The 26,159-nt window shown below is 50.8% G+C and overlaps 1 protein-coding gene across 1 annotated transcript in view; it reads left to right on the plus strand.

Moving 5' to 3' along the window:
* Positions 1-26,159, plus strand: part of VDR (vitamin D receptor) — a 58,052-nt gene that overhangs the window by 17,981 nt on the left and 13,912 nt on the right. Inside the window, exons 3-7 of the mRNA XM_066368848.1 lie at positions 2,461-2,542; positions 5,901-6,048; positions 16,723-16,853; positions 25,154-25,338; positions 25,588-25,708. Of these exons, the coding sequence (XP_066224945.1) occupies positions 5,903-6,048; positions 16,723-16,853; positions 25,154-25,338; positions 25,588-25,708 (583 nt within the window). The 5' untranslated portion in view covers positions 2,461-2,542; positions 5,901-5,902. The remainder of the gene's footprint in view (positions 1-2,460; positions 2,543-5,900; positions 6,049-16,722; positions 16,854-25,153; positions 25,339-25,587; positions 25,709-26,159) is intronic.

Genomic DNA, 26,159 nt, shown 5'->3' on the forward strand with positions numbered 1-26,159 from the left:
CAGGGGTTTGATGTGGGTAGGATGCGGACACTGGAGGAATGGAAGCCAGGGCCTTTCTGCAGGGCTGAGCTCCGCCCCCTCTGCTTCTCTGGGGCTCTGTACTGGGGCTTCGGGTATTTCTAAAGCAGAGACAGGAGGGGTTGCTCTGGGGACAGCCCCAGCAAAAGCAGTGGGATGTTCTGTGTACTCAGAACATGAATTGGGGGCGGGGGTTATGACATGACAAAGGACACTGGTATTAAGTGGTGTTTTTCCACTTGCCCTTTTTTTACCCTGGGTCTTTGCCGCACTTTCCATTCCCTTGGACCTATAGGCTACATCTAAGGTGATCACTCTGACAAGGGCTATCAGTAGTGCACAATGTCATGGGGAGGGGAGGCCGGTATAGGGAATGTGGAGTATTTTCCCAAATAGGAGGAATTGGTTGACAGATTGGGGTCCTGGCTAAGGCCTGCCATGCCTGGGTTTTGGGAGCCATGGGAGGAAAGGACATTTTCCCCTCATGGCCTGGGGATTATTCTCTCCACTGCTTCCTGACTCAGTAGAAGTGAAAGGCGCCCAGGGTTTAGGGTTGGGGAAATGACAGGCATTTCCCTTTGGAAAAGTAGCAGAGCAGAGACTCGGGACTAAGATGCCTAGGTTCAAAGCTGAGCTCCAGAGACAACTGACTTCTCTGTGCCTTGGTTTCCCACTCCTAAAATAGGAATAACAGTACCCGCCTGCGCGGTTGTTGTGAGGATTAAGTGAGTGAGTGTACATGAGGAACTTGGAGCAGGGCCCGGCTCAGAGTGATAGTGTCTGTGCCGATGGTTATCGCTGGAATGGGAGGCGTCAGTGGGAGGTAAGGGACGCACTGGGGCATGACAGTCAGCCTGTCCTCGTTTGGCCCCGGCACCACCGGTTGCCTGGCCATGGAACCCTTGAAAAGTCACTCAAAGTGCTCTGGACTTTGCTGTTGCCATTCGCAAAAGGAGGCTTCTGCTCATCTCACAGGGTGTTACCAGGCTCACGTGAGATCATATGTGTGAGTTTATCAAGCTGGAACATAGGACGGAATCCATACTCATTATTTTTTGAATTCAAGACTGGTGTTGTACTTGGATCTCATGTCTGACTTCTGGAAACCTTAGAGGTGGAGGACAGGAAACAGTGGTCCTTTCTCTTCCCACTTGGCTCTCACCGTAGCCTCTGGGACCAAGCAGGGTTGGTCAGGCCATGGGGGAGGGTTCTGAGGAGTGCGGGGCCTTGGGCAATACAAGCAGACAGAGCAAAGGAGAACTTAGCTCGGGGGTAAGTGACGTGTCTGTCCCCAGCAGGTATGCGTCCTCCCACCTAAGGTCCTTGGGAGCGAGCCAGCCTAGCTCAGGCTACCTCAGCTCAGAATTCCCTAGCATTCTCCTCAGATATTCGGTGGAGGCTGGCTGTGCCCGAGAGGGTGGCAAGTGGACTCAGTAGGCTGGCAGTCCTAGGACTGGGCCCAGGTCTCAGAAACCCCTTCCCTGTCTAGTTGAGCCACCAGGGGGCAGAGGAAAAAAAGCTGGGGGTCTGGATCTCCCTTATCTGGGGTGTGACTTAAAGGCCCTCACCAGGTTGCAGGGTCAGGTACCTGCATTATCTATGTATCTCCCCAGCCTCCTCCCCTTTGCATCAGTGAAGGGAGGGTGTGTGTGTGTGCGCGCGCGCAGATAAACAGGGCTGGGTGTGGGTGGCAGTAGGCAGGGTGAATTTCTGCCAGCCCCACCTTGGTGACCCATCATGTCACTGAAACCCAGAGTCTGGGCTGCAGAGTCACCTTCAGCCTTCAGTGAGGCCGGGGGTGTTGACAATGTCTGGGGAAGAGCTAAAAGTGGCAGAAAACATCCTGTTTGAAAGTACGTAGCTGTATTTAACCCTTAAAGCTCTGTTCCGCCTACACCAGGTCTCCAGACTGGAAATCCCAGACACCTGTCTTCCGAGCTCTCCAGGCCCCGGGCCGAACCCCAGGCCACACCGAATCCCAGCCCACACCGCCCCCCAGCTCCCCAGGCTCCTCTGCATCTTGCCTGGGGTGCCCATCTCCTTCTTGCTCTCAGTGGTAGGCCAGTCCACCCTGTGGCTCTGCTTCTCCAGCACCCCTCAAATCTGGGTGCTTCCCCCTTAGAAGGAAGCTCCCTTCCTTCCTGCTGCCTCTGCTGTGGAGAGAGACCCTCCGGCAGGGAGACTGTTTCCCTAGTCCTCACTGCTCCTTGCTACTCCCTGCCTCAAGGGAAGGGCCGCTCCTGGCTGCTGCCTGGCTCCCTGCCCCTCACCCCTGTCAGCTGAGGCATGGCCTGCCTGCCCTCAGCAAGGCACTTATGTCAAGATCTGGGAACTCATGTCCCTGGAAAGAGCCTTGTCACCCACTTGTTGGGCTCCTGAGAGCCCAGGCTGTGGGGTTAGTGCTGAGCTGCAGATAAAACGTTTCCCCTTTTTTCATTTCAGAGTCCTTTTGGCCAGAAGTGTCGGTGAGACCTCACAGAAGGGCCTCCCTGGGCTCGACTTAGCTGGCCCCCTGCTCCTTCAGGTGCGTGTTCCCTCATCACCACAGCCCTCCGCTTTCTGTTTCCCAGGGGCAGAGGTGGACCTTGGGAAGGCGGGGGCAGGGGAGGGAAGAGGATACCACCCTGGGCTTTGCACATGCGGGTTGGTCCTGTGTCAGCAGAATGTGAAGCAGCCTACAGCTGAGACCCAGGGCCCTGGTGGAGCGGCCGCGGGGGCTCAGAGGGGTGCGGAGGGATGCGGAGGGAGGGACTGACTCCCAGGCTGGGACCCCCAGGGGCCACCCAGCATGGTGATGTCTCCTGTCCAGCTCCCAGATCCCAGCTCCTCTTTCTCCAGCCCTCTAGTCTCTGCCTGTGTGCCATTCCTGGGACTGCCAGCTCCCAGACCATAGACACCTGCGCCTCTGGACTCCGGTCTTGGGCTCTAGCTTCTTGGCAACAGCAAATAACCCCAAGCAGGGCTGCATTTTTCTTTCCACTCGTTTGAAAATGGTCCTTTTCACAGTAGGCCTCTGACTGCCAGGCCCAGCCTTCTGTCCTGCCTCACCCAGTGCCTGGTCTCCACCCCCAGGCCCCCCGAGGTGTCCCAGCCCTCTTGTGTCATGACATCTCCTAATGAGTCCATTATGCTTGAACATTTCTTACACGAATGTGACTGATGTTCCCCCACCCCCACATTTGATTTCTCTTTACCACCAGATGTTGGGCTCCCAGATGACGCAGACTCTGTGGCAACGTCATGGTGACTGGGAGTTGCAACATCTCAGCCGACCTGGGGTTAAGCCACAGGCATCCTTGACAGTTTCTTCTATTGCCCCACTGTGCTGTTGGGCCTCTGGGATCCTTGCCCACATGTCAGATGTGTGTGACGCTCTAGAAGCTCAGGGGTCAGCTTAGACTTGGGATGGGTTATAGGGCCACTGTTGACAGACACACAGCTACTTTTTCTTTTCAATTGTTTTAAATTTGTGATATGTTTCATATATACAGACAGGCAAATAAAATGTAAACTAGTGTTTTAATAATAAGATACCATGCCTACCACTCAAAGAAGGAGAATGTGGCTATGACATCATGCCTCTGTGCGCCCTTTCCCATCTCAGCCCCTCAAAGGTTTCTGTTAATCATTGCATCACTCTTTTTGTAAAAGCTCTCTGTCTCTCTCTCTCTCTCTCTCATTTTCTCAGTATATAAAAAGTTATAGTTTAACAAGTGTCCATCTTGTTAGGGATGGGTAACAGTGCCACTATTATTGCATTAAAGTTCTCAGAAAAGAAGAGCTAAAGAAGAAAGTTAGGGGGTCTATTATGTCTATCTATGATCAGGGTCCCCTTCACCCCTTTGGGCTGAAAATGCCATATCCTTATCTGTCCCACTTCCTTCCCTTGGCTTGAAACTCTTTATGAAATTTTTAAAAATTTGAGTATTTGTTTTGTGCGTTTTATAATCATAGTTGCTAGAGATACATCGAGGTTGTGCTTCTCTGGCCTCATTTGTAAAGAGAGTGGTAACAGCACTGGGGTTATATGAAGATAAAACGAAATCAGACTCTCATGGGCTTCAATGTGCCAGACATGGAAAAGGTACTCAGAGCCTTCTAAGACCCCCAAACTTACCTCTCTCACCTTGGACTGGAGGACATGGTCCCATGTGTGGGAGGGACTAGGGTGCTCATCCCCTCATAACTGGTCTTTTCTCTTATTGCTCTTCATCCCTCCCGCGATGGGACCAAGGGGACACTTAAACTTGTAATGACCCTTGCGAGGACTCAGATAAAACTTGGAGGCAGCAGGGTCTGAAACCATTTTAGGGAAGCTTGAGGGACCCCAGAGGCAGCCCTGAGCCTGACAGCGCTTGGGACCAGAGGCAGCAGGACAAGCCGAGGGCCCAAGTTGCTTAATGGAAGAGTCAGGTTGGCTGCCTGCTGAGAAGGACTTCTCAAAGCTATTATATATATATATATATATATATTTTTTAAAAGCTATTATATTTTGTTGCCTGTCTCTCTTTTCCCCTTTTCTCAAGTATGAAATCTATCTCTAGATGATCATTCTTATTTATTTATTTATTTTCCCATTGATTGGGGGTGGGGGGAGAGAAGCATCAATTTGTTGTCTCACTTAGTCGTTCCATTTAGTTGTGCATTCATTGGTTGCTTCTCGTATGTTCCCTAATCAGAGATCAAACCCATGACCTCGGCCTGCCTGGATGGCTTTCTATCCACTGAGCCACCTGGCTAGGGCCAATAATTCTTATTTATAAAGTCACCTCTGAGAACAAAATCAGTTATTTGTATATGACACACATACTCAGAAGGACATTCAAAACAATGTGTTAAGCCTGACCAGGCAGTGGTACAGGGGATAGAGCATTGGACTGGGACGTGAAGGACTCAGGTTCGAGACCCCGAGGTCACCAGCTTGAGCGCGGGCTCATCTGGTTTGAGCAAGGCTCACCAGCTTGAGCCCAAGGTCGCTGGCTTGAGCAAGGGGTCACTTGCTCTGCTGTAGCCCCCCCCCCCCGGTCAAGGCACATATGAGAAAGCAATCAATAAACAACTAGGGTGCCGCAACAAAGAATTGATGCTTCTCATGTCCCTCTCTCTGAATCTCTCTGTCTCTGTCACAAAAAACAAACAAACAAAAAACCCACAATGTGTTAAATTTATACTGGGGGGTGGGAAGATTACTTTGATTACTTGGTACAGCACAGCAGGGGCACAAGGTCCAGATGGCTCTGAGGAGCTAGGACTAAAATGACAAAGGCTCTTATTTGGGCATGTAAGTCTTTTATTCCCTCACCTTAAAGCAGAGGGGCTGAGGGGTTCTCTCTGCATTAAGGAATGAAGCTGTTGGTGGTCTCCCCTTTCCCCTTGGAGGGAGCACGGGGCAACATAATGGCCTCTGACCTGCTGCTGATGCCAGTGGAGCTGGGGTCATATGTTCATTCATATAATCGTGCCTCCCACCCTGTAAAGTAAACTCCTTTTGTCAGAAGAGGACAGTGGAGCACAGAGAGGCTAATCATGTAACCCAAAGTAGCCCAGCTAGTAAGTGTCAGAGATAGCCTTTGATCCCAGGCAGTCTGATTCCAAGCCATGCTCTGAGTGGCTTCACCACAGTGCCCCCTACAGATTCACTCCAGACTTGGGAGAGGGAGCCCTGCTTCCGCTCGTGGCCAGCAGAGTGTCAGGAGGGTACACTGGGGTGTGGAGAGTCATATTGTGGGGGTACCAAAGAAATCCTGCCTAGGTTTGGGCCCTGGGGAGCTGCCCAGCTTTGCTGAGCTCCCGGGCAGATGGGGGCAAGGGGATGCAAAGGATGCCAGCTGGCCCTGGCAGTGACTTTGGCTCTGGCCATGGCATGCCTGCTGTTCTTGCAGGGATGGAGGCGATGGCGGCCAGCACTTCCCTGCCTGATCCTGGCGACTTTGACCGGAATGTGCCTCGTATCTGTGGAGTGTGCGGAGACCGAGCCACAGGCTTTCACTTCAATGCTATGACCTGTGAAGGCTGCAAAGGCTTCTTCAGGTGAGTCCTCCCCGAGGGCAAAAAGGACAGGAAGCAAGACTTTCCTTGAGGGGAGCCCTTGCAATTTCAGTGTCTCTTGCCTTACTGTGCCCATGGAATATGCCAGTGCTCACAGCCACCAGGCGCGGCAGGGGCTCAGAGGGGTATCTTGTTCCACCCCTCTCTCTCCATCTGTGTCCTCTGACCCTCTCAGAAAATACCTTCTCGAGGTCAGTAAGTAGGTCCCCATCCTTCCATCATCTCTTGGTCCACAGCTCCCTGCATGAACCCACGTGTCGGTCCTTCCAGAGTGAACTTTCCCCCCAGTTGACGTTAACAGCTTCCTAATCCTAGAGACAAACATGTCCTTGGGGAAGTCCAAGAACTCAACCTGGGCGCTTTCCCTCCCATCCAAATCAAACTAATTCTTGGCATGAGGGAAACGGTACCCTGGTTGGACCTCCCTACCTGCCCCTTGCCCATATCTTCCTTCACCGTAGCTTGCTCGCCCCGGTCGGAAAGCCAACCTCAGAATGCCCGGGCAGTGTGAGCAATGAGCCAGCATTCCTGTTTGGTCAGTGCCAGCTTCTCTACCAGCAGCCTCTTCTCTTCTATGAGCCCAACATTACCGGGGCAAACAGTATGGGGAAAGTACCAGAAAGGCAAGGCGGAGTGAAGGCGGTTCCCATCCAAAGCCAGGAGGGAGGATGGGAAAGTGCCAGATTACAGGACGGGACCGTGAGCCATGAGGAATCAGCACTGGGCATGTACTGAAGGGAGAGAGACCTGGAAGAAGGCATCCAGAAAAGAGCTCTAAACAGTCGTCTTGACTGGAGGTGGGCAGAGGGAAGGCCAGGGCTGTAGCCATCAAGAACGGAGAGAGCAAACTGAGGAAAAGGACATGGAGATCAGCCTGGCTCCCTATGAAGGGCTCTTGGCTTTGAGGACGGGGTGCATCCGAGGCTTCCGGACCTGTGTGGTACACCCCTCTGCTCAGGGGCTCCTGGGCTCTCTATAGACACAGGCTCCCTGCTCCCCGGCCCTCTGTCCCAGGAATCAGCAGGCCTGGAGTTTCATTGCCTTGAGCAATCGCTGGGCAGCAGGGTTTCTATGGGTGCTAATTGCCTGTTTGGCCTGGCACTGGTTGCCCGCTTGGCTTCCCGCAGCCTGCTCCCCAGCTCCGGGAACCAGACCAGCAGCATCGCTGGCTCTGGGTCTGTTGCCACGTCTCTTGTTCCTGCGGCTCGAAGCCTGCACTTCCTGCAGGGTGGGCCTTTTAACACCCAGGCCACGTGTTCCAGGGGCCACAGAGACCCCTTCCTACGAGGGCCTTGGAATGGGGAGCTGCTTCTGAGTGACAATGGAGGAGTCTGGGTGCACACTCAGGGCCTGCTTCCCATCATGAGACCCATTCAGGAATCTGTGGGCTGTACAGCTGGCCATTGGTTAATGGTGTGTCCTTGCTCGGATATCTTGACTTCTGTGTTCAGTTACCTCAGCTAACCACGCGGTACATTAATATCTAATCCCTCTACAAGAGTTAATCTGGTTGACAAGATTATATATAAAAGTGCTTTGAAAAACATAAAGTACAATATAGTATTTTTTAGTGTGATGGGTCAATGCTGATGTCCTTAGTAGAACCCTGCCCTAATTAAACAAAAGTTTCTCCAGCCATCTGCCCTCCTTTTGTGTTTTCTTTCACCGATTCCTCATCACATTTTAATAAGCATCTATGATCCAGACATTGGGCTAGGAGCTGGCAAGAGGGAGACTCTTACCAAAGGTCACATCTCACCAATCTGCAACCCAAAGGTCTCCAATAGCTCTTGGGGCTGTTTGATTAACTGATGGACCCCACCCCTAAGTTTCCTCTCTTCCCAGGCCACATACTGCTGGGTTCAGCTCTGGAAGATGGGACCCTTAGGTGGCTGCCAGTTGGATTATGGCACGTTGGAGGTCAGTTTTTCACTAGAGTAGCTCAAATCTCTGTGCACTTGGGCTTGCTGCGTTCAGACGCACCTTTAGGCTCTGGATCCTTGGGACAAGACTGTGTTAGGCATCTGGGTAGAGGGAGGACAGGTTTTTTCATGCCCAGGGCCGAGTGTGGGAGATGGCAAAATGGACGGGGAACGCACTTTGCATATCCACGTCACCACAGACCAACAGTGTAGCTGTGTTGCCTGTGGACACATTTTGTTACCGCAGCTCACCCTTACCCCCTCTCTCTAAGACCCCTTAGAGTCTGTTGCTGGCTGATGGCCAAAACCCCTGGCCGCGAGTCCTGGTATTATGGGCAGTGTGCTGCTTTTGTCTTGTTACCCTGCCCTCGGTCTGCTTGTATCTTTACTGTCCCTGTCTTGATGACGGAGCCTGGCTGCATGTTCTGAAGAGCCAGCATCTCTTTTGTGGTTTGGTTTGCATTTTGCTCGATACACACACACACACACACACACACACACACACACACACACACACACACGTGTCGACCCTCATTATTTGTGGATTCTGTATTTGCAAATTTACCCACCTGCTAAAATTTGCTTGTAATCCCCAAACCAATACTTGCAGCAATTTTTTGGTCATTTGTGGGCATCTGCAGAATGGTGAGAAATCAAGTCTCCCAGTGCACACATTCCCAGCTTAGGGCGATGTTCTGCCTTCTGTTTCAGCTCTTGTGCTATAGACAAATGTCCTTTTGCAGTCAACATAGCGACATGTCTTTTGCATTTTTGTACATTTTGCTGGTGATTTCACTGTGTCAGATGGCCCCCAAGCATGGTGTGAAGTGCTGTCAAGTGTTACTTGGTGCAAGAAAGCTGTGATGTGCTTTACAGGGAAAATACATGTGTTAGATAAGCTTTGTTTAAACATGAGTTCAATATTAACAAATCAACAGTATGTATGCATTAAGTTAGGTGTCTTTAAACAGCAAAAACATGCAAAGCAGTTATGTATTGATGGATGGATGAAAAGGCTGTGGTTGGAGGCTCACAGGAGCCTAACCCTCTATTCCCCTGGAAGCCATGGCTCAGTATTCGCTAATTCACTATTCCAGTTGACTTTATAGAGTGTAACTACTGCACATAACAAGAATGGACTGCTTTTATATAATTCATCTTGTTCTCTTTCCCTCTTTCCCTACTTCTCTTTTGCTTCATTCAAATTCTATTCGGTATTTTTCCATTTCAGTACAGTTTAAATAGTTGTTCAAGAATTCCCTTGTCACTTGTATCTGTGAAGTCCTGGTCCCAGTGTCAGTGCTGCGTACTGTCTCTGTGTGGAGCCCTGCAACCTTGGGAACACCAAGATAAGTGCAGCCAGGTTCTTTCTTTCAACTCAACCTTTTCAAGGCAGTTTGCAAAGAAGGAGCATCACTTTAGTGTTGGGTCACTGGCTATTTTCTAAGCTCTGGAGACCAGCGATCCTATTTGGCCATGTAGTGTTTAATTGACTTCTAAGATATCAAATTAAACTGCTCTAGGAGCTAATTGTGGTCATCCCAACAGGTCCAAAACTCATAATCAAGGCCCCAAGGGCAAATACAGAATTAGGTTCCAGTGAGCCTCTACTCACATTTTCATCAATTGGTCTATACATAACTTTGTTTTGTGTGTGTTTTCTGTTTAAAGACACCTTATTTAATACATATCATTGATTTATTAACATTGAACTCATGTCTGAAAAAAGCTTATCTAATACATGTATTTTCCCTGTACAAAATGTCACAGCTATCTTGCACTTAAAAACACTTAGGTCATCCCAGCAGGTCCAAGACTCATGGTGGGATTCAAATAATTTAACAACTGGTTCTCTGCCCTAATGACCGTTTTAAGTATAAAAATATATATACCAAAAGATGATTCATTATTTCATGCATTTAATACTTAAATGAGAACAACAAAAGAGGGACACAAAACTAGATTATATTATAAGAAAGAGTTTTAAAATATTACTGCAAAAATATTATATATTACCTGACAAAAAAAACAATAAAACTGTTATTTAAGATATTGCCATATTGCATCTTGATTGGCATCCTCACTTGCAATTTTTTTCACCTATCGATGGAATGAACATTACTATGGGCACTTAGAATACACTGTTGCACAGATGAACATTAAAAAAGAGTGAGGAATGTAAATTTGTGATTGCCACATTGAGCGGCTGCCGAGTTGCCCACCTTAGAGAGAACCCTGATTACAAGTGCCATTTTAACAACTGGTTTGCTGAACTCAACAAAAAATTAGGTATTGGTTCTGCTGAACCGGTAAGAACTGGATGAATCTCACCACTGCTCATAATGAAAGCAAAGTGTGATAATGCAAGCTGGACAGTTCTCTTACTGTATGGACGGGAATTAGAGACAGCTGTGAGCCAATCCTCCTCAAGCTAATTCGTGGTGCTCCTCCTTCCTGCTCCTCTGGAATGCATGGACATCCTCGCAGAAAGATGATATTTCCAGGGCACAGGCAGGCTTGTAGATTGCTATATGTCTTGGCTATATGTTAACAACCAGAGCATCAGTAAGGGCTGGTGGGGGGAGAATATGTAGGTCTACTACCAAGTATATCATGTAGTGGATAATCTATGGGGATAGCTGAATCTCTGGTCATGAATGGCTTTGCCCAGGCTCTAATATATATAAAGGAAAAGGTATAAAGTACAGAGAAGAAAATCAGAGGGACCCCTTGAGGAAGAGAATAAAGGTTATAGTGAAGTTTAAGAGGCGGTCCTGGAAGGCAAGACTGTGAAACAGTCACTCTTTGCTTCTCCATCTTGTCTCTGTCATCCCTGTTGACATCTCCTTAATCAGGCACTGTGAAGCTGTGTGTTGCAAAGTGCCAAACTAACAAAGGCAGCAGGGGGAGATGCCTTCTTGATTGCTAGCCCGAGGTTCTCAGGGACCTTGTTTTTACCGGTCTTGTGGAGCGCAGGAGGCAAAGGGGAGGCTGATGAGGATCCAGGAACACAAGGAATATTCTGGCTTTCAGGGTTTGCCCAGCTGATGGTTGTAGAAACTGTGATGTGTAAAGGAAGCAGAGAAATGGGGCAGATGTCCAATGACTTAAAACTCAAAAGTGCTTAAAAGGCAATAGTGTAAATAAATAGAGAGGAGGGAAGGAGCGGCCGCATGGGCCATTCAGTGGGCACAAGTGAATGAGTCACCAAAAAGTCAGTGTTGCTGGAGAGAACTTTGTCCGGGTCAGCTCGGCGTCGGCCTCGCACCGCAGCTGCTCAGGGATGTGAGTGGAAGAGAATGAGAGGGCCATGGATGGGCAAAGAGGAATGCTGGAGACTTGGGTAGAGAAGGTGGAACGCCTGGAGAGGGAGGATCTCTGGAATTGTCAGCCAAAGCAGCTGCAGAGATATGATGGGGATCTTACATTTCTTTTTGGCCACTGTTTTATTTCTTTAGGAGTTCAGCACTCATATCAGGGCTCACTGGCATGAACCCACTCTGCTGTGACCATGTAGGGCCCAGCACACAGGACGGCCAGATGTTAGCCCACACTTCCAAGCCATACAGCTCAGGTCTGCCTCTCTCCCAGTGGCTTGTTAGTTCAGAGGAGTCCTTTAAACAACCTCTGCTTCAGGCTCTTGGGCTGCTGGGGGCATATTTTTTGACTGCTGCTCTCTCCGGGACTGACATCTGGCAGATGCATGATAAGGGCCATATTATGTAAGAATCCCAGAAGCTTTGGAATCAAACAGTTTTTGACTCTAATCCCTACTTTCACATATATTAGCTGTGTGACACAAAGCAAAATATGTCGCTTGTGCCTTTTCTTATCACATGGAAAATGGGGATGATACCTATTCTGGAAGGGTGTTGAGAGCCTTGGAGATAATACGTGAAGGACTGGCATAAAAAGCTCTCAGCAAGTTGTAGGTGTTACCACTCTCCCTCTTTGGTGTCTTAATTTCTGAGAACAGATAATCCTTTTCTCTCCTCCATCATGGACTCTGGGATCCCTTTGACTGCGATCAAACATGGGGGTCAGACATGGGGGTCTCTAAGAAAAGATCCCTGAGCAACAGAAGTTAAACATCAGGTGTGAAAAAGGAAGGGCCAGGCCAGGAGGCTCTAAGTGACCTTTACTCCAGTCCGAGGCCCGTGGGAACTGGCTGGTGCGCAGAGAGCAGCCGACAGCAGGCACGGCAACTTGCACAGGGCTGTGGGGCTAGACGTCAGGGGAGACCACGTGAAAAGCAACAACATGTTCGAGCCTCTGCTGCCTGCAGAGCCCTGCACTAGGCACACGCAGGGCAAGTGTAGGACGAGGCATCGGCTTCCAGTTTCCCAGCTGCTCACTGGGATGGTTAAACACTGCCTCTCCAGCCCGCCTCAGCCCTCCCTCCCACGCCGCTCCCTGCCAGCATCTCTCCCTCCCCTTCACTGAGAGTTTTCTTTGTGCCCAGTCCTGCTTCCTTGACTTCTTCCTTACACCGACCTACTCTGTAGGGTTGCTTTCATTCTGCAGACATGGAAACTGAGGCATGGGGGAGAGTAAGTAACTTGCCCAAGGTTGTGTAATAGGATTCAAACCCAGCAGATCAATCTAACCAAAGTCTGTCATTCCTTTTAAATTGCTACATAGTTAGGGTAGGTGGTAGATACTTTTTCTGTGTATGGTTAAAAAGAAAAAGATGCAAACAGTTCAAAAGGACAAATAAGTGAAAAGCAAATCTCTTCCTCAACCCAATTCTTAGGACCCTGTCTCCTTCCCAGAAGCTGTCATTGTTACCAGCTCATTATGTTTGCTTTCAAATTCTTTATGTAACAGTGTGTGTGTGTGTGTGTGTGTGTGTGTGTGTGTGTGTGTAGCAGGGGCAGTGGTGGTAGGGGATGGAGTATATATTAAACGGGCCATCCTGTGTCTTGCCTTTATCTAGTAAAGAACGCTTCTTCCAACTTGTTCCCATTTCAGCATTCTTTCTATGTCCTGGTCACAGCCACGTCCTTTTGTGTGGCTGTACTCTGCCGTAGTGAACCAGGCCTCCACCAATGGGCATCTAGGTTCCTTCCTCTGCTTCTACAGACTTTGTGGCAGTAACCACTCTTATGCAGTGTCTTTGAGCCCATGGGCGGATTTACCCACAGGATGAATTCCTGGGAGTAGATTTACTGTGTTAAAGGCTCTACGCGTTTTACATGTTAGTAGAGATTGCCAAATTGCCCTCCAGAAAAGAGGCCTGTGCTCTCTACCACATTGTTAACCAATCTTCCATTAAAGTTGATTTTTTAAACTCACCTCCTGAGAACCCTTTGATGCCACCACATACAAATGGCTTTGTAGGTCCCCTTATCAGGCCACAGAGGTCTGTCATGTCAGGAGCTCCATCCATCAGGGTCCTGTGTCCAGGCCAGGCTCTGAGGTTTCTGTGACATCAGAGCAGCAGTGGAGACAAAGCACAGAGTTGATACTTGGCCCCAACTTGGGTTTTGCAAGGCGTGTCTCTGCTGGCACGGTCACCTACTGGCGAAGGGTCCTGCTGTCCCAGGCCTGGGACTCTTCTGGCCCCAGGCACTTTTTGCTTTTGTCTCTCATGTTTTGATGAATTGGTCTCTGGCATGAGATTTGGTCAATGTCCTCTCTCACCCCTGACTTTCTAGAAACTGCATCTATATTTAGCCTGTTGCACCGTCCCTACCCCCTTCCTGAGCAGGGGTATAATTGCCAACCGTCTACAGGATGACAGGGTCCAGGCTTGGAGCAGCAAAGGCAATGGGCTCCCATAGAATCCCAAGGCTCTTGTTTCTCAAAACCAAACCAGCTCATAGGCAATTAACGTGGAGAAGGCAGGGTAGGGTGTGGGTCTTCAGGACAAAGCACAGAGCTGGCCAGTCTGGCCGCCCCAACTCCTCATGGGAGACTCTAGAGGACAGCACACATGTGGAAGTGCCCTTAGAAGGCGGGAGAACAGGGAAGAGCTAGGCCTTGGACCCCATGGGACCTGTGTTCTGGAAAACACCATGCTGAGCCAGACACCCCTGAAAGGCAGCTCTGGGATCTGGGCTGCAGGAAGGACCTGGGTCTGCCTGCTGGAGCTGGCGAGAGAGCTCCATCCCCCCGATGCTGACCCTCACTCCAGAGCCTGGTGACGTTCCACGTGATGTGCAAACTCTATGTTGCCAGCTACAATTCCAGGGCCTTTCCTCTGCTTCTGCATTTAGAGGAGCCTTTTTTAAAAAATAATTATAATAATTTAAGAACTTCATAAATGTATAGGTTGCTTTCTGCATTGCCGAGACGATGTGGAGACTCACTGCAAGGTTGGTGGGCTTTGGGACGAGGTGTGGCAAAGGGTGAAAGCACAGGTGCCATTCTTACCACAGGCCTGGGCCCTGCTGTGAGGCAGTGCCTGGCTAGAGCACTGGTAACATTTCCCTTTTCTCCCTCACTCCCCTCTTCTCCTCCCCTTTCTCCTCCTCCTTCCTCTTCAGCTCCCTTTCTTCACCTCTTCTTCCTCCTGTTTTCTCAATACTCCTGGGCTTCATACTACAGCTCTGAAGTGAAATGAAAGCGAGAACACTGCTCTCTTTGCACAGCGGGGCTGGCGAGGGGCTTTGGCTCATGTGTCTGGAGATGCCCTCTGCCGGCCCTCTTGGTGCCCAGGGCCCTGGAGAACGAACAGGAAGACCTCTGAGCCAGACAGGACAGTGGGTGGGAGGACGTAGCAGCCCCTGAGCCCCTGGGGAAAATGCCTGGTTGTAAAGAAAAGACAAAAAAAAAAAAAGGAAATGAGAGTTTGCTCTGAATTAGAAACTTCAGTCTTTGAGTAGGTTTAAAGAATTATGGGCATTCTGGGCCTGAGCATTTTTGTGGTAACAGGTGGAGCCTCAAGAACCACAAAGTGGAAAGGAGCAGGGGAACCAATCTGGCGTCCTGGAGTGGATAGGCCTGGCCTGTGGTGAGGATAGTATGTCATTTCAGGGTAGCGCTAAGAGTGCCCAGAGCACTGCCACACTCTCCTGTCCCCTGGAAAGCTGCAGTCAGGTATGGAAGCTCAAGGAGAGGGCTTTCTCTTTTCATAAAGGTGGGCAAAAGCCTGGTATAGGTCCCTCCCCAGGGAGTCACTGCAGAGGCAGGACAGCGCCTTCAGGGGCCTGGACTCCGGGCTAGACCACCCCCAACAGCCTAGGCTATTCTACCTCCCTGTGTGGTCCCGTCTGCTTGTTGGCCCCTTGGGTACTGAAAGCTGTGACAGGAGGGGACAGGGGCCAAGCTCCAAAACCAACAGCAGCTACTTCCTGGACCACTGGGTTGTCCTTCACCTTGAACTGTGCTCAAGAGCCAGCTGCCTGCAGCTGTTTCCTGGGAGTTCAGCTTCATTGAACACATTGAATTTCTGGGGATAGAGCAGTACCAATCCGGGAAGCTAATAGCTGAGCCTCACATCCCTAAGGGTTCCAACTTGGGAGCCTCTACTTCTTGCTGAATCACCTTGCTAATAAGATTCTTTTTATACCGGTGGTCCCTTCCATAAAAGAAGGGGCACACTAACAATCTCTCGGGTCCTCTGGAGCCTGACTCCCTGTGACGGCCAGCAGAGCTGTCCCTCTGGTTGCTGCTCCCCTAGCCCATAGGTCAAGTTGGGTTAGTCCCCCTGTGTCCATGTCGACTGATGAGTGTGTTTGTCCTGAACCCCACGTCTGTTCTAGTGAATGTGAACGGTGAGTCATTTTTTTACCAAAAAAACATAAGGAGTGTGTGACATCTGGAGGAGATGATAATATCATCAGCTCATCTCCCAGAGAGGGAAGAGGTCAGGCCTGGGCCTTTGCTTCTAAAGCTTGGGCATCTCCACAGCTCCTTGGCAGATGCTGCTACTCAGGGAGAAAATAATTCTGCCACCTTCTTTCCCCAGCTAAATCCTGTCACCTGTCCTGGGGCAAAAAAGTGAGGCCTCCCCTTACTGGGGCTGGGGACAGTAAGAAGAGTCCCTAAGACACTGAGGACGGAGAGCCTCTAGGGAGGTGGCCCTTGTGCAGCCTCTCAGGGTCCCAGGTGGTGTGGTCAGCAGCAGGAGGGGAAGCAGAATTAGGAAAATGAGCTTACACACACAGAGACACACTTTTACAGTGGATACCAGGTAGGTGCTGGCTTCCTACCTAAGAACCTTTGACAGTTTCCTGTTCTTACTTCCTCCGCCTTTCAGAAAGCCAAGAACCTTAGGGCTCCCGCCTGCTTATCTGGCCTCTCCTTCTGGGCAGTTTGTCTTGCTGTCTAAAGCTGTGGTTGGATCTTTTCTCCCTTCTCCTGGCACCTGTGCACACATCTGTCTCCAGAACAGGGATGCCCTAGCCACAGATCTCTGGACTCTAGAAAGCTAAGGCTGAGACTAGCATCTTAGCCTCTTATAATGGCTCTTTGCAGATTTCAGTATTCTAAAACATTTTTGCTAGGCTAATTCACTTGTGTACTTCCTGTATAATTAACACAACAAGTGGAGAGTCAAGTCCTGTAAATGACAGCAATGACAGGAGCAGAGCAGGTGGGGGGGGGGGGAGGGGAGCACTGCTGTCATGGCGGGGGCACTGAGCGGGGCCCAGGGCTTGCCTGAGCCCTGTCCCCTGTGGGAGACATGGAGATCTGGGGGCCCAGGGGGCAGGTCCCTGTGGCCACAGCAGCGAGGACTAAAGAGTTGGAAGGTGAGTGACCCAATGGAGGACGTGTCCTCTCTTGACAGACGCAGCATGAAGCGGAAGGCGCTGTTCACGTGTCCCTTCAATGGGGACTGCCGCATCACCAAGGACAACCGCCGCCACTGTCAGGCCTGCCGGCTCAAGCGCTGCGTAGACATCGGCATGATGAAGGAGTGTGAGTGTCCAGGGGCCAGGGCTGGGGTGGGACAGGGGGCAGGGGAGGCTCTGGCTGCCGTTCATGCAGGCTTGGCCAGAGAGCTGTGCCTGCCCTTCCTCTGTAGCTGCTAGCATCCGGGGCCAGCAGCCCAGGGGGCGTGGCCAGAACCCCAGGGGCAGAGGCACCAAGGGTCCTAAGAGCCTCTGTAGGATCTGTGTATGGTCGCAGAGGCCAGGAAGGGTCCCTCCAGCGTGAGGCCAGGCACTGCTTTCATGAGTCCCAGATCAGTCTTCCTGCAAAGTGTCAGTACTGTGCTCACAGCTCCCTCTACCTGAGGATAAAGACTGAGGCTCAGGACCCCAGGGTACTTAGGCCTTTAGGGAGCAGACTGCTGTGGTTGTGGAGGGGAAGGTGACGGGAGAATAAGTGTTCAGAGTCTGCCAGGCATTCGAGTTCCACCCTGCCCCTGCCTTCTAGCCACTCTGGCCCAGGAGCAAGTCTGAAGGCTGGTGCCCATGGCACACTGGGGGGTGGGGGGGTTGTGAGGGGGGCACTGCACTCTTGGATGACCCTCTAGATCCAGATGGAGAAAGAGAAGTGATCCTTTAGGACTCCTGCCCAGCTCTGTGGCTGGAGAAGGCCAGCGGGCAGTTTCATGTGTTTTGAACCCTGGACTTTGCATCTGAGCTCCAGTACCAGTTACTTGGTAACCAGAGAAGCCATTGAATTTAGTAGATCCTGAGAGGGGCTAGCCAGGCCCTTCAGGGGCTCAAGGCAAGGGCACTGGGCTGGGCTGGGCGTGGGTGCCCTCTGTGCTTTGCCCTTGGCGCACTCCTGTCTGCAGTCTGCAACCCAGTGCCCTCCTCGCAGGGGACAGGGTCTAAAGGGGTCTTCAAACTTTTTTTTTTTTTTTTTTTCATTTTTCTGAAGCTGGAAACAGGGAGAGACAGTCAGACAGACTCCCGCATGCGCCCGACCGGGATCCACCCCGGCACACCCACCAGAAGTGACGCTCTGCCCACCAGGGGGCGATGCTCTGCCCATCCTGGGCGTCGCCATGTTGCGACCAGAGCCACACTAGCGCCTGAGGCAGAGGCCACAGAGCCATCCCCAGCGCCCGGGCCATCTTTGCTCCAATGGAGCCTTGGCTGTGGGAGGGGAAGAGAGAGACAGAGAGGAAAGCGCGGCGGAGGGGTGGAGAAGCAAATGGGCGCTTCTCCTGTGTGCCCTGGCCGGGAATCGAACCCGGGTCCTCCGCACGCTAGGCCGACGCTCTACCGCTGAGCCAACCGGCCAGGGCGGGGTCTTCAAACTTTTTATAAAAACCGCCCACTTTTGCAGTGCTGGTCAATGTGGTCCCTACCGTGCAACCAAACAGCGCTGCGATTGGCCCACCATGAAAGCTGGACCGCCCACTAGTGGGCGGTAGGGTCCAGGTTGACCAGCACTGCAAAAGTGGGCGGTTTTTATAAAAAGTTTGACGACCCTGCCGAGGCAGACATGCTCAGAGGCAGGCACCCCTGAAGGCTCTCCTGGCTACGAAGGGACTGTTTTGTTCTACAAGTGGGGAGTGGGGAGGGAGGACAGTTACAACGAAGATGTACCCAGAACAAGAAGACAAGTCACAGGACAGGGCTAACAAGATGAGAAGTTTCTTCCTGGATGGGAAAGTAAATCTCTCTTGGGAAACAGATGCGGAGTGGAAGCCCTCACCTGGGGTTTCCTCAGGCCTTGACCAGGGCCCCTCTGACAGTCTCAGCCCCTCACTCCTGATCCCAGCTCCCCAGCCAACACTGGCAGCCTGGAAGAAGTTTCCAGGCCAGGTTCCTCCTCGCCCCCACGAGAGCACGCAGGCCTGGACATGCTCACCGCTCCGCGCCGGTCCCCTGCCCCGCCTGCTTGCTGTGTTTATCCTGGAGCAGTGGAGGCTCGAGACCTGGGTGCCTCCTGGGGCTTCTCCCACGTTGGCTTAGTGCAGCCTGCTCTGCGTGCCACGCTGGGCTGGACGCAAGCCAGACACAGCGCACACAGCCACTGTCCTGGCCCGTGGAGCGGCACGCACTGCCTCCCAGGGGCAGGGAGCCTGGGTCCTGAGGCTCCGGCCAAGCAAGAATAGCGCAGAGTAACACTGCTGGGACTCAGTAAGACCCAGAGGCAGGAGTTCCAGTCAGGGCCAGCCTCACTGATGTCCCAGGGGCCCCCTCTCCTGTATGTCAGAGGGAAGATGGTTTATCAACTTGAAACAGAAAGAACACTTAGAAATATCTGAGACCCAGAAAGGTAAAAATATCAGGGTTGGAGTCAGAAAGCAAGTTGAAGCTAGAACCCAACTCTGTGTCCCCACCTAGGTCCCTCCTGGTCCCCACAGAAAGCATTGCACCCATGGTGATGAGCCAGCCTGGAGTGTGTCAGGGTCTCTGCCCCAAGAACACCACATGGTAGGGGGCCAGCCATCCAGAAGTGGATGCCTCGCCCCCGCCACAGCTCCCAACCAGCTTTGTGACTCAGCCACTCCAACCGCGGCCTCAGTCCTCCCCAACAAAACCCCGTGTCCCCCGTTCTGCTATGTGCCTGTGCCCACACTGTCAGATGCCAGTGCAGGGAATTATACTGACTCAGGGATAGGCCCCAGAGATCCACTTAAAATAAAAACCTTGGTCCAGCACGAAGCTCTTAGTCCATTGCCCCAAAGGGAAGGTTTCCCAGGGACAACTGTGGTTCCGCACCTTGGGTCAGCCCAGCTTTGGGAGGCCTGTCAGTGTGTGTGGGCCTGGAGCTCCCTAGGACTGCTGCTCATTTGTCACCAGGGCTGGCTGTTGTCCCTAAGGCCTAGCCTCCTAGAGACAACTGAGTGTCAACATTTGTTTTGTTGTTGTTGTTTTTCAGAGAGAGTCAGAGAGAGGGATAGATAGGGACAGACAGACAGGAACAGAGAGAGATGAGAAGCATCAATCATTAGTTTTTCCTTGTGACACCTTAGTTATTCATTGATTGCTTTCTCATATGTGTCTTGACCAGGGGGCAGACCTAGTTACCTCTTGCTCAAGCCAGTGACCTTGGGCTCAAGCTGGTGAGCCTTGCTCAAACCAGATGAGCCTGTGCTCAAGCTGGCGACCTCAGGGTCTCGAACCTGGGTCCTCCGCTTCCCAGTTCGACGCTCTATCCACTGCGCCACTGCCTGGTCAGGCCTCAGTGTCAACATTTGTAAACCACAGGACACCCAGGACTCTCTTGGAAGGGAGCTACAAACCCAGGGCGCTTCTAGAGCAGCAACTGAGGTAGCCCTTCCTTGGATGCTAAGAAGGGGCTAAGGATGAGCCTGGGAATGAATGCTTACTGACCACTTACCGCATGAGACATATGTGTCAGGCACATGTGTTTCCTTGTTAAACTCTTACAATTCCTAAGTATGTAAATCCTTTGTAAGATTCAATACATGAGAAAACTCAGAAGAATTTAAATAACATACCTCCAAGCTAATAAAATGATGGTATGGGCATTCTAAGCTAGGCCTGTTTCCAAAGACCAAGCCTACGGGCTCCACGCCAGCACTGCCCCTCAGGGGCCGCCTGTGGGCCACAGCTCCTCCACTGTGCATTTCCAGGCACTGCCTGGGGTTCCACTGGATGAGCTGAAGAGAACTTTGTCCCAGTAAAGACTCCCTTTCTCTCTCTTCAAGTCCTAGTTGACTTTATGACCTTGGAGCCCAATAAATTTTATAGCTGAGTTCTTGCTTCTTATAGACCTGTCTTGCAAAGCGCTTGTTTAACATTCTTGTAGTTGTACATCTTTTCTACCTAGCATTAGTGCAGAACCTGGCACATAGTAGGTGCTCAATAAATGTGTGTTAAATGATTGAATGTTAGCTTCTTTGTATTGCTACATGCCCCACTGGTCTATGGATCAGGAAGATCCTCCAAACCTGATGTAATCTGTGCCGTTCATTTGGAAACTTTTATGTCTGCTTCCCTGACGTTGTCCTTAGGCTACCAGTGACAATTTGAGTTGTTTTTAAGTTGCTTGTTCTTTTGGATCTTGCCTCCCTAACTTGATTCTCCAGAATGGGAATAACTTGCCCAAAGCCATTTTCTCACTCGGCAAGGAACTTAGAAAGAATGAGAAAAACTACCAGGTAGCCATACAGGTTTCACAAAGTCCACGTACCGCAGATTTTTGAATAATGTTTTATTCAACGTTGTTTTATTATAACATGGATGAGATGCAGTGGGAACCAACTCTTGTTTGTATCATTTAGCCTATGGTAAAATTGTTTTCATTATATATCCTTTTGCTTCAAGTCATAGAACTTATCAAAGACATTAAATGAGGACTTAATTGTGCACAGCTCATACGCTTTGTTCTTTGGAGAGCCATCAAATGCTTTTTCAGAACCTATTTGTTCTTATTCTAGGTCAATGGCTTTTAACTTCAAAACACGTGTTCTCTTACATGATAGTACTGGCATTTTTAGTGCCAATTCATTGAGAGAATGACAATCTATGAAATTAATAAGCCCTTTAAGCAAATTACTTATTTCATAAATCACAACAGCATCTGCATATGTGAGAAACTTATGACGTATTCCGTCCTCAGACAATGTGGCCTGGAGGGAGCCTTGTGGCCCCATTTGAAACCAGCAGAGCCCAGCATTGCTTCCCCTGGCACTGCACACAGGACGGGATCCCTGTTTGATACCAGTGACTCAGAGGAACAATGTCATAATGCTAAACTTGAATCTTTTTAACTTTGTCCTTTCAAAGTAAATCATTTACAAACCTTGCTACGTTATTTAATTTTTCACGCTCTTCAGATGGATTGGAACACTTTGTGTGTTCAATACTGAACACCCAGGTCCTGAGAAGTCATAGCTAATTCTACTCAGAGGCATCATGGGGTCATGGTTATAACCATGGACTCTAGAACCACCCTGGCCTGTCCTGAATACCAGCTCCACTACTTGTTAGCTGTGTGACTTTGAGCAAGGTATATAGCCTCTGGGTCTCAGTTTCCTCATCTGAAAAATGGGGATAATAGCACCTGCCTTAAGTGATTGTTATGAAGACTAAATCTATGTGAGTTAATATAGAAGCAACACTTAGAATTTTTCCCAGTACATAAAAATCTCTATTTATTTTATCCATTTCTATTAACAGGGTTTTTTTTAGTACATAAAACTTGATCAGTAGGATTTGAAGTAATTCTCTCTTTTTTTTTTTTTTTTTTGCATTTTTCCGAAGCTGGAATCAGGGAGGCAGTCAGACAGACTCCCGCATGTGCCCAACCGGGATCCACCTGGCATGCCCACCAGGGGGCGATGCTCTGCCCCTCTGGGGCTTTGCTCTGTTGCATCCAGAGCCATTCCAGTGCCTGAGGCAGAGGCCACAGAGCCATCCTCAGTGCCCGGACCATCTTTGCTCCAAAGGAGCCTTAGCTGCAGGAGGGAAAGAGAGAGACAGAGAGGAAGGAGAGAGGGAAGGGTGGAGAAGCAGATGGGCGCTACTCCTGTGTGCCCTGGCTGGGAATCGAACCCGGGACTCCTGCATGCCAGGCCGACGCTCTACCACTGAGCCAACTGGCCAGGGCGGATTTGAAGTAATTCTTAATGGGAGAAAGGGTACATTTCCAGGGGCAGGCACCAATAGGAAGAGCAACACATAGCTTAACAGAGGAAGGGAGACTAAAAGCCAGGAAATGTAGCACAAGAACTCAAAACCGTGGCAGGCTGAGTCATGCCATGTAGGGAAACAGCCCTTTTTAATTCGTAGGTCATAACCTTGTTTCTGCAAAGTCCAGTACTTGTTCAGAATGATGCCTCTGAATCATCAAGAAAAGGTTACATGATATGACAGGTGTTCTGTTAACAAGGTATTCTGTGCTGAAAATATTTCAGTAATAATTATTTAAATAAAAAAGTAAGTATCAGTTATCCAGTGGACTGGCATCCAGGGTGTGCTATTCCCGACATTGGAGAGTACATGTAGTATTGGCTCACCTCTCACTGCCCTTCCTGAGCCCAGGTCAAGGTCTTGCACATAGTAGGTACAATCATGTTGATGTGTTGAAAGTTCAATATATCAGACTACTGAGCAAGTATCATGGCCAGGAACTCCACTGGGCTAGCCTTTGTGGGGGAAATAGGAATCATAAGATGTGGACCCTTCCCTGAAGTAGTCTTTAGTTCTAGTGAAGGAGAGCTTGCATTTCTTAGGCTCTGTCTGTACAGGCATTTATAAGAAACTGAGCTAACCATAAATATTACACAGTGGGAGGCAGTTGGGTGCCAATGTGTGTAAGGAAAACTAGGCATGCCGCAGAATTAAGAAAGGAGAGTTCAGGGCATATCTGGGCAACCAAGAAAGGCTTCATGGTAAAAGAGAGCCAGCTGGAAGCTGGGTGCTGGAGAATAGATGGAACTAGCACAGCTGCTGGGGAGAGAAGACCCAGCTGGACAGGCATCCAGCAGGAATGGAACTATGGTGGCAAGAGCGAGCATGTCACATTCACAAGTCAGCAATCCCAACATGACCAGAGCAGAAGCTACATCCACAGACACTGGGATGTGACATTGGAAAGTTAGGAGGAAGCGAAATCATGGAGAATCTTGACTTTAGTTTGGATGGTGAGCAGTAAGGACCCAGGAAATGTTTCTGAGCAGGAGAGTGACATCATGGAACAACAAGGCATGGTTCAAGCCTGTGGACACTCGTGGTGTGACTGGCAGAGCCAGCTCCCTCTAGCTCCAATCTCCTCGCCTCTTCTGTCCACCCCTTGGGTGAGCAGGAAAGACCAGACACCTAACCTTGGGTTCTCCGGCCAGAGCCGTGCACCATGACTTGACTGGGATGCTCCGTGCTCCTTCCTCTCTCAGCTCACTTCACCTCCTGGGGTCTGAGCAGACACCCTCTGTGGGAGGAGGGTTGGCAGCAATTTGGGCAGGTGAGTCAGTAACCTGGGCGTGGCCTCCTCCCAGTCCTCCTCTTAGAATGGCTTACCTCAGCTGTGGAGGCAACACACCATCTTTTGCTGCCGGCGTCCCATTTCTGCGGTGCCCGAGGCTCCAGTTGCCCACTCCTACCCCCAGAGGCTCTCCCTCACCCTCTTCCAACTTTCATCCTCACCCCACCTGACATGCCTGAGCCAATGGGCCTTTCTTGAAGCCTGGAACCTACCCATTCTGAGGTTCTGGTTCCTTTCCCGACTCTTGTGAAACTCCTCAGTTCTGTGGGCAGAAGCCTTGGCAACACCAGCACAGAGCAAGTAGCTACAGGCTGAGGGCCCCAGTGCCCACTCCTGCCGTCAGCTCGGCAAGCCCCGGCCAGGAGGTCTGTTTGCCCAGCTTCCGTGCCAGGCATCCCTGCTCCCTGCCTCACCCTCCCAGGCAGCTGCCCCAGCACCACCGGAAGCCCCTGCACAGCATGAAGGGGGCATAAAGTCTCCCTATCTTCACACACCTGGCTAGCAGGTGGAGAGAACTTCCCAGATTAGAGCGGTGCGGTGTGATCGTCAGGAACTCCTAGAGGACTTGAAAACTTCCGTAGGCAGAAATTTCAAGACTGGACAGGCTGAAGGAGGTATTGTTTTGTAGAGAACCACAGATGAAAAGTCTTTCTATGTTGATTAGAATAGATCAGATGCCTGAGTTCCATGCCTGGACAGCTGGACATGGGAATGGCCACATAGAGGGGTCTTCTTAGCATCTCCTAGCTTCCAACACAGCGACTGTCTACACGGTGTCTCATTCACCCTCGCTTCCCCTAATGTCTCCCTCAGGATAGGAAACATGGGGAGGGGGAAGAGGGGGAAGAGAGGGAGAATTCATGTTAAATGAGCAGCTGCTTTGTGCCAGTAGGTGTAGCGTTCAGTTCTCAGAACAGTCTATCTCTCAAGGGAGATATTTTACTTCGCCACCCCGCATAGACACACTCTGTGGAGGAAGGAACAAAAAGGGACCTTAGGAGAGATTATGTGGTCCAAATGTGTCGTTCTGGAAGTGAGAGAACAAAAGCCCAGGGAGTTCACACAGGTTGCCTACATTCTCACAGCCTGTCTCCCTGATGTCCAGCCCCCTAATGCCCCACCCCCACCTCTCAGATTTTCTTCCTCTCTCATGTGCCTGACTTTTAATATGGAAAATCCAATTTTCCATCCATAGAGTGTATTTGGCCTCCCCTGAGGCAGGAAGCCCCTCTTCTACCTTTCCCATGGATTTGGGGTGTGGGGAGGGAGAGCCCTCCCATCTTGTGTCTTTAGCAACCAAAGGAAGGTTTCTCGGAGGAGCTGCCGGCCCAGCCCTCCGGATGCCCCCTTGCCACCCACAGTCATCCTGACAGACGAGGAGGTACAGCGGAAGCGGGAGATGATCCTGAAGAGGAAGGAGGAGGAGGCCTTGAAGGACAGCCAGCGACCCAGGCTGTCGGAGGAGCAGCAGCGCATCATCACCACCCTGCTGGACGCCCACCACAAGACCTACGACCCCACCTATGCCGACTTCTGCCACTTCCGGGTATGTCTGCCCGCTGCCCTGAGCACGTGGAGTGGGACAGGGGGCAGGGCAGGGCGGGGCGGGGCGGCGCAGGGCATCCCAGACCAGTGTGGGGGGGGGGCAATGGAGGCTGCTTCATCCCTCTCCCTTGGAGGAGGCCTCCCCCTTCTGTGGGACTTCCTTAAAGCTGCTCCTGTTCAGAGATCAGGGCCAAAGTGGGAAGATGGCCCCAAAACGTGAGCTTCTGGATACCCCATCTTTCCCTTCCAGCCTCCGATTCGAGGGTATGGGGGTGACGGCAGCTCCATATCAAATCCGTTCGTGCAACATCTGGCCAGCTTCTCCGGAGACTCGTCCTCCTCCTGCTCAGATCATTACACCATCTCCCCAGGTACGCGGGACTGGACGCACACTTCCCTAGTGAGCAGGGAGAGGAGGCCAGAGCAGAGCTTCCCTGGCTACCAATGGAGGAGTGGCACTGTCACACTGTGGGCCACAGTGTGTCCTCAAAACAACCCCTTTTTACAGAAGAGGTAGAACTTGCCCAAGGGTCCCACACTGGGAAAGAGGCCAAGCTGGGGCCCCAGGCAAGATCTGCCTGTGGAGCCTCTTGCTTTCCTCTCTGAGCTGGGCTTCTCCCTCCCAGAGGCAACCTGGTTCCTCTAGTCTAAATGATGTTTGGAACCTGGGCTCTTTAAGGGGGGGGGGGGGGCTGTTTAGTGTTTTCAGTTTTATTCATTTTTAACTAACAGATACCATTGCTAAGTTTAAGGTGTACAACATAGTGAAAAAATGAACATCTATCACCTCACATAGTTACAAAGATTTTTGTGTGTGATGAA

This window comes from Saccopteryx leptura, chromosome 2 (genome assembly GCF_036850995.1).
Source record: "Saccopteryx leptura isolate mSacLep1 chromosome 2, mSacLep1_pri_phased_curated, whole genome shotgun sequence".
Classification (NCBI taxonomy): domain Eukaryota; kingdom Metazoa; phylum Chordata; class Mammalia; order Chiroptera; family Emballonuridae; genus Saccopteryx; species Saccopteryx leptura.